The sequence below is a fragment of the Populus alba genome, chromosome 1 (assembly GCF_005239225.2).
Source record: "Populus alba chromosome 1, ASM523922v2, whole genome shotgun sequence".
In the NCBI taxonomy this organism is placed as follows: Eukaryota; Viridiplantae; Streptophyta; class Magnoliopsida; order Malpighiales; family Salicaceae; genus Populus; species Populus alba.
Genome location: NC_133284.1, coordinates 27,533,890 through 27,542,882, shown reverse-complemented (window position 1 = coordinate 27,542,882; position 8,993 = coordinate 27,533,890). Strand labels below are relative to the sequence as shown.

The 8,993-nt window shown below is 34.5% G+C and overlaps 1 protein-coding gene across 1 annotated transcript; it reads right to left on the bottom strand.

The window, feature by feature from the left end:
- Positions 1-682: 682 nt before the first annotated feature.
- On the bottom strand, positions 683-5,684 carry LOC118045616 (protein EMSY-LIKE 3). The gene is made up of 10 exons (XM_035054288.2): positions 5,327-5,684; positions 3,847-4,055; positions 3,643-3,752; positions 3,269-3,521; positions 2,967-3,167; positions 2,825-2,893; positions 2,129-2,371; positions 1,973-2,041; positions 1,799-1,862; positions 683-1,097 (listed from the first exon to the last, which is right to left on the bottom strand). Exons 1-10 carry the CDS (start codon positions 5,352-5,354, stop codon positions 1,054-1,056), a joined length of 1,290 nt encoding a protein of 429 aa, XP_034910179.1. The 5' UTR covers positions 5,355-5,684; the 3' UTR covers positions 683-1,053.
- Between the last annotated feature and the right edge of the window lie 3,309 nt (positions 5,685-8,993).

Genomic DNA, 8,993 nt, shown 5'->3' with positions numbered 1-8,993 from the left:
TATTTATTTATCATGGATCAAAACAATCGTTTACATTGCTGTGGATCCCCAAGCTGTATTAAACCTGTACTATAATACATTATTGTATTATATTAACCATGATGATTATTCAAAGCTGTAGATTCTTATTAAACCCAATCTAAAATGGCGTCAGTAACAATTTTGTTTTGAAGTAATTAAAAATAAACTTTTTTTTTTTAAGAAAAACATTAATTCCAGATTGATTTTTTTTAAAACCCTGTCAGAAGCAGGGGAGCATTTGTGGTCCATAAGCGAGCAATGTACAGATTGACCAAGTAAAAAGGGAAATTTACAGATTCATGAACTTCCTAATTTTTTAAAGCAAGAATTTGTAAAGATAGGACAACAAATACAATGGTATGAGTTGTTCTTCCATAAGTAAAAGTGACCCGTATTTTGTTGCGACTCGTAGGTCACTTTCCCAGCAAAAGGTGGCAGATGATAGGTGAGGCGCAGGGAGAGCACGATTGCTTCTCCTTTATTCTCTCTTATTGGTGCCCCATGGAATATCATAAGTGGGATATGACAAGGTTCCGTGACTTATCCCACTTCCTCAGCACACTTCCACACCTCCGAGTTTTTGACGACAGACATTAGTGCATCCACCTTTTTTTAAAAAGTCAATACAAGTAAATTTTGATAGGGCAAACCAGGAAGAAGATAAGAAAAATGATTTCATTCATTAGGTTACAGCAATGAGAAGCAGTCACTTTCAACAGGCGAGAACACAAATTAATCAAAAAGGGGCAAAATTTATACATTATAGCACGCTAGATACTGATCAACAAATAATGTTACACATTGAAAGAGACTATTTTTACTGTTACCAAAGAAATTCTCACCTGGCTACAACAATTTGATTCCTACAGTACTACCTATATCCTACACCAACCTAACCAAGAGCCCTTCCATGTTGGGGAACAATATATAATTCTGGTAAGGTTTTATACAAAAAAAGGTGGACATTCTTCAAGTCAGATCACTGTCTCTCTACCACTGCATGAGTCACTGCTACCCCATTATCTGGTTTTGTCATTCTCTCTCCAATGCCTGCCCATAACGGCGGCCACCTTCATCTGTTTCCAAGAAAATTACCGAACATAGGAATTCAATAAGATGAAGTTCAGAGTACAGCTGGACTAATATATCCAGGAATGTATATGCCCGTTTCCAAAACATGGATGAGCTAAGCATCCATGAAGCAAGAGACCATTTTATCCACTATTATAGAAATTCTATAGTTACTTATTTGACTGGGTGAATATAATATTAGTGACTTCAAAAAAAAGCAAAGAGGGAAAGTATGTTATTCAAATGCTGTGTAACAATGGCACCCATATCAGCATAGAATGGGATTGCCACCCTAATCCTGTGTTTGGTAAACATAGAATTGACAACTGTGAAATAGACAACGGAGAAAAAATTGACCATTAGAGATTGCACACAGGGTAGCATGTCTTATTCCCAACCACTGGGTCCAGGATGATGCCAAAGACTGAAGCTCAGTCCACACGACAGCTTTGAGACAGCCTAAGTAAAAAGTTCATATTTAACCTCAAGAGAGATATGAACAAGAGGCTTATGGTCATCTGAATCATATGTTGCCCCAAAAGCCTCTACTTGTTCAGGAATCAGATGATGACTATTCATTTTGGCAACTATGGAGTCATATCATGTCAAATTTTCTTGGCAAGCACCCAACAATTATTAAGCAATCTTTAAAATGACTGACATGAGGCAAAGTCTAGAGAAAGATACAAGATGGAATGATACATACCACTTTCACCATCAGAAATATCAGCAAGCCTTGAAATCGCATCTACAAGTGCTTGCTCATGATCCTGATTTGAGAAAATTAACCACTCAGATATACAAAATAGATAAAAATGCTGGGAAATGTGGAAAAGAAATAGGGAACAGACAAAAGAATCCACCAAGCTTTTTGTCTGACCTTCAATACTTTCTTTGCTTTCTCAATCTCAAGAGGATCAGGATGATTTGCATTGAAAACTCTCTCTACCTGTTCAAATTTACTACTGATTAAATAACCTGTGGGAAAAGTTACAGATTTTGAATTCCTCGTATCCATCAACATGGTTTCACATACCTCCCTGATTAGAGAATCTGTATGAAGAATTTGTATATCATCGGGCACCTTCTTTCCAATCCCATTTTGTGAAGGCAACAACTCTTTCCTGGATTGACCTTTGGTAACCCCTCTACCTCTTCCAGGACCAGGACCACCATCCCGGCCCATTGACCTATTTATCCCATGCCCTGAACCACCATAATTGCCACGATGAGAGATTCCAGGGTCTTCATCTACCCATTGTATATCCTCAGGAGAGATCTGCAAGGAAAAGATTCAGTTAATGGAAGTTAAAACAGAAACTACCTTTTTTCTCATGGTTTAAACATTTGATCCCAAATTGAATAGTTGTACCATGCACCATATTTGGAATTGCCTTCTCAAAGCAAAGAATTTATCTAAGTGCATGCTAAGAAAGTCCTAAAATTTTGATAAAAAGTAACAGTTAAAGCACAACAATTACAAAACACTTCCATTCACACTTCAAATATGTCTCTCCCACTCCGAAAACATAATGAACGTGCAACCTACTTTTCATTTCTTTTTCATCAGTGACAACAAGTCCTACAATATAAAAGCTTCAGAATAATACGGACATCCAGTTTTACAATGCTAAATTGCAGCACCAAAGCACAAGCCATATAAGAAACAAAACAAGAAAAATAAATAAAATAAAAGAATCAATAGGTCCTATGGACAAAGCAACATATATACCTCTGAGAGATTAACCCATTCCCATGTCTCATTTGCTGTTCCCATATCATACACCAGAGCATGCCGCCCCTAACAAAAACTATAAGTGAGCTATATAACCTGTTGAAAACAAATTATGCTGAAAATAAATAATAATAAATACCTCAATTGGGTTGAAGTCAGTTATAACAGCCTCATAAAAGTGATTATCATCAGGCCACCTTGTTTTGACTCTCTTCCCAATATATTGATCAGCTCCTTCAGGAACAGCACCAGAAGATAGTCTATTAGCAACTTGACCTCTTCCAGATGGACCTGAGGATGGGTATGGAATGGACTTCATTGAAGAAGCACCAGGTAAACCCTGAGAAATGGAAAAAAGAAACATTAAGGAAATAGACATATAAATGAGTACAATTTGCCAGCTTTTGTATCTCAATCCATGTCTAACAAATTTTCACTCACTGGTTTTTGCTTCTTGCCCTTGGGTCCTGTTACCGGTCCACGTTTAGCAGCAGATGAAGATGGCTGATGTGATGCAGAAACTGGTTGTGGGTGAAAAGATGGAGATGGCCCACCAAAGGATTGAGAAGGAATTGATGAGGTCATCTTCTGTTTCTTACGAGAAGCAGAGACAGTAGGACTAGGTATTGGATCATGAACAGCTTGACCTGTAGTGAGCATGCCAGATTGATGCCCACCAGCCTGTCTCCATTCCCTAATGGCATCACCCAAAATCATACACATTAAAGAAAAAAGAGACTAATACTTGCTCTGATCTAACCAAAGGGGTTTCACTTGGAAAGTAAAAATAAAATTGCTTCATCATCCTATCATACCTTATCCTCCTTATTACATCATCTGCATTAACCCGGGCAAGAAGCTCTCTGTGCTCCTCATTAGACAATCTCAATTCCTTTCTAAGCTCTGTTATCAAGCTTTCTTTCTCCTGAAGAAAATACATTTCATGTAGCGGTCATTTAAACCTGGTCAGACAGATTTAAAGCTATTAGAACTCGAAATAATTAGATTACAAGAAGTACCCAAGTAATGGCATCAGCTTGTGCTTTAAAGGCTCTTAGAACTGAACTGTATGCTTCTTGCTCAAGTTGGTGAATTTGAGTCTCCATATCAGTTTCACCATACATTCTAGAATAAGGGACTGAACCTCCAACTGGTCTTCCATTCCCAGCCACACGACCCCCTCTGGGTATTCTGTTTTGATGTGATGGAGGAAGATCATCATCAGTTCCTGAAATCAAGCAAAGCAAAAAATAAGACTATGAAAACCCATGACAACAGGATTACAAATTGATCAGAATTTTCAACAACAAAAATAAAGAGTTGGTTGCGCACAAATGACTTAACAGAGGCTATTCATTGAAAGTGCAAGGTCCATGGACAAAGCCTTTCACAGCTAGAGACATAACAACATGAATTCCTTGATGCCTGGTGCCCTCGTGTCTAAAGATTCAATATTTCCAGTACATTATTGGCAACTTGTACCTCTGACAGCTTTGTTTGGATTTTAACAAGAACATTCATTGATGTCCATTACCCAATAAGCACTTAACTGCATTTGGGTTTTCTATACCATTCAGTACCAAGTTTACTGAAAAACAAATTCTACGCCTTGCCTTATAGACCAATTAATGGCAAGGTACGCAAAATTTAAAGCCCATATTATATTTACTTCATTGGTTGCACAAATTCCAGATGAAAGTTGCATCAAGGGAACCTCCAGGAGGTATGAAACTCAGATTTAAAGAAAATTTTGATGAACAGAGTACTAACACTATAATAGAAACCCAAACTTAGTGTAATCAAAGGCATGTTGATGAAAATATATGGGGTTTTCAGCAACTTGAGCATTTACCTTCAACATTATCCAAAAGCAAACAAAATGGTGATAGAAATAATCAACAAAGTGCAGCATTCATGTACTCTCTCTCTAACATGTACAAGCTACAACTCCAAAGACAGAAAGTTAAGAGTCTTTAAGTGCTTCAAGCTTGCTAATTACAACTAGAGTTTCAAACTTCAACACTCGAAAGAAAATTCAAGAACACTCAAAACACTGCTGCCCATCACCAACATCCAACAAATTTCACTTACAAAAGCACAACTTGCTAAAAATATACCTTCAATAGTACAGTTTTCCACTTAACTTGAATAAATTAGCAATCCAACACCAATCAGAATTACCATCACCCATCAATATTGCCCAAATGATTCCAATTCAAAAATAAATTTAAAAACTAAAAAAAAAAAAAAACAATATCCTTCGAAAAGAAATTATACAGCAAATCCCTGACTTCATATCTAAAAATCCCAACTTTTTCCTCCAAGAAAACTCAGAAAGCCTCAATTTCAAAATCCGCATTAAAACCCAATAGTTTAAATCAAGATTTCAAGAAAACCCTAACCCTAATCGATAAAAAATCATTACATAAACCTAGAGAATTAACAAAAAGCCATATACAGAAACACAAAAAGATTTGATCTTTGTAGATAAAAGCTCACCACTGCTATCGTAAGGCTCGTAATCCATTGCCGGCTTTGACACCCAAAACAACACTGCTTAAGCTCAGCGCCACCCCCAGAAAAACCCTAAATTTCAAAGCCACCAGTGGGATTTGACTCCAGGGATTTTAGAGGTCTAAAAAATTCGCTTGGAAACTGAATACGATGTCGTTGAAGATGCAGAAACTTGAAAGATTTCTCCTACTCTTTAGCTGAATGACAGACTTTGAGCTTACAAACTGTGATTTTGATATTTTGTTTTTCCTTTTTTCTTATTGTTTTTTTTTCAAAAATTAAAAAATTAAAAAACGGACTTCAAATAAATTATTAAATGGGTTTTGTTTTTTCATAAGTTTATAGTGGGGTTTTGAGATCCGTTAGTTTATATATATTTCTTTGTCATGTAATAAGGTGCCATGTGCTTGCTGTGCTCCTAAATCAGGCACAATAATTTGGTCTGAAATTCCTAGCCCAAGTTCAATTGACTGTATGGGGATTTTGTTGAATCTTAAGTCCATATCATGATTATCTACGGGTGGAAGTACGACACTGACATATTTGTTTTGAATTTTAAAAATATTTTTAAAAAAGTTTAATTTTTTTATTTTTTTTATTTTTAATATTTTCAAATTATTTTGATATACTAATTTCAAAAATAATTTTTAAAAAATAAAAAAATATATTTTACTTATATTTTAATACAAAAAATTATTTAAAAAACAATTGCAACCACTTTATCATTAAGTTTCTTAATATCTATATTTTACTCAGATATTTATATTTTATTAATTGAATTTTAAATATTCAAATAGATATTTATTATTCAATATAAAATAAAATAATATTATATATATATATATACATGTATATATATTTTAAGTTATGTTCAAATTGGAATTAATGATATTTATTATTTATTAAATAAAATAATTATTTAAAAAACTCATTTATTTCAGTCAGTTCATTCATATTAATAAACCAGATCATCAAATTGGTCATGTCAACAATCCCTTGAAAAAACACCTTTCTTTATTTTATTTTCTCAACTTTTAATTGTCTTTCTCTCCACCTTTTTTCTCTAACTTACTCTTTTGTCTTTGCAACTCTGAATTACTGCAACTCTAATTATTTAAAACAACTCTCTCTACTAGTAGTTCTTTTATACAACTCTGAATTCTCTCAGTTACTGCCTTTTATCTTCAACTTATTCCATTCTTCTATGACCAATTCTCTCTTTCCAAAAGATCTTTGCTGAATTAAACCCATTAATTGTAATTTCTAAACCCTAATAAAAAAAAATATATTCCTACAAACTATATTCATATTAAACATGATAATTTAACCTTAAGAGGTAACTCAACTAGTTAAATTTAAAATTTGCTTTTTCATAATCATGAATTCGAGTCATTTCAGAGCTACTAAAAATATACATAATTATTAATTTTAGAATTTATAGAATTAATTGAGGTGTAAGTAAATTAACCCGAATATACATAGTATTAAAAAAAAAAAAAAAGAACATGCCACTGCATGTCATGTCAATCCTGTCATGTTTTGATTGTAATCATATTCAACTCCTCTAGAAATTGTAATTAGTTGATGCTCCAATCATGAGAGAAAAGATGGGACAAATCACTAGCACAACCATGTTGCATCTCATCGTGTTTCATCCCCTGTATTGCTCTTTCTAAGCAGATATTTTGGAACTAAGTATTTCTTAATGCGCAGACACAGAAATGATTATGTTGGCACCCTTGCTGCTTTTTTTTCCCCTAAGACTTGTAAGACTTGTAGAGCATGGCAAGAGTAGTTAATCAAACCACCTCCCGTTGTAGAGCTCATCAAATTTCTGGAAGCGGGTGTTTTTTTCTTTCATGACCGGTGATGCAAGGAAGAGAAAGAGAAAGATAAAAGATACAGAAACAAGATCCATACAGAGAGAGAAATTTACAGTTTGTTTGGAACCAAATTATATATAGAATTAAATTCAATTTCTTCTGCAATTTAAATTCAATTTGGAATTATTGTTGTAGTAAATCAAAGGGTCTCCTTTCTAATTTGTTTTTGCCTTTTTTTATGATTTGAATTCCACTTAAAATTTAAATTAATACCCTCAAAAAATTCCAAATATAGAAATTGATTTAATCCTTAATTAGAATTAAACAACTTGTGAGAGTTGCAAAGAATTAAAAGAAAGAAAATTGATTTTTAGGGATTTTTGACATGATAAATTTGATGCCATTGCTTATTAATTAATGGACCAAGCTGTAACTTATAAGATGACATTAATTATAGCTTGAGTATTATAATTTTAAAAAAAATAGTGTTGGATAAAATTATTGATTGTGTATGCTTACAAATACTTAAATCAATGTTGTTAAACTAGGGCCCTCTTGGCAGGTTAACTTTGTGACTCTCTAATATGGTTATTGGCCTAGGTTAGGTTTTAAATTAAATTGAAGGAGAGTTGATTTGGTATGATTCATTTGATCAAATCAAAACCTTATTCAAATCAAATCAAAGCTTGCTCATATCAATCAACGGCACCCGAAGACTAGAGTTATGGGATGGAGAGCCGGTGCTGGTCATCATGCCGTCCATGTCGTCTCTCAAGTATCTAGTCGGAATAGTTTCGAGATGTTGGCTTCCAAGATCCTGTACACTTGAAACTGGGAGAGACCATTCAAGATTCCCCATTCTTTAGTGATCTAAGATTTGTGTATGAGAACATCAACTGGCGTCCAGAAACTGATCCCCTCTAGAAAGTCAGCGAATTCTTTCTTGAAAAAAGAAAAATAAGCAGTAAGTGACAAGCATTGCCGTTTATTATTCACAAATATAACAAATAGTAGCCATGTCCTGCGCTTTGCTCGTGTTCATATTTGTTTTTTATAAAAAAGAAGAAGCGATGTTTAGATGTTTCCTGTGATGTTTAGATGTCTCAAACAAATATGAACATGAGCAAAGCGCAGGACATGGCTACTATTTGTTATATCTGTGAATAGTAAAGGTTTTGATTGCTAGAAGGTGGGATATCCTCTTTGATTATCGCAAATAAGGTTCAGCTCTGCCTTTTTCTTTTCTTTTTCGAAGAATAGTGTATATTACAACATTTAATAGTTTTACTGTATTATAGAATAAGATTCTAATCTATGATGTTGTAGTCATTACAGTTACTCATGTATTTATCATAATAGGATTCTAATATAGGATGTTGTAATCATTACAGTTACTGCAGTGTTCTACTGCCTCTATATAAATAGGAAGGTTGGCTAAAGCACAACCCAACACATTCCATTATTCTCAACTTGGTATCAGAGCCATAAAACCCTAAAATAAATTAAATCTAATTTTCTCACAGCCTCACAACCTCCCTTCTTCAATGGAATAGCCACCACATACATCTTCAAATTCTGCAGCACCAGCAGTCCAACTTTCTTCTTCTCCGACAGTGCAGCCCTCTTCTCTTGCAGCACCTTCTCTGCTTTCCTCTACTACGTCACCACCTGGATTCTCCTCTGCCATGGCTGGTGAACGCCTCCTCTTGCAGCTCACATTTGCTGCCTCTACTGCCGTAAGTATTATCTCCCTTTCTCACACTCATCAAGTCATCTCCCTCAAATTAACAAACACCAATTATTTATATTGGCGTATGCAAATGCTGCCT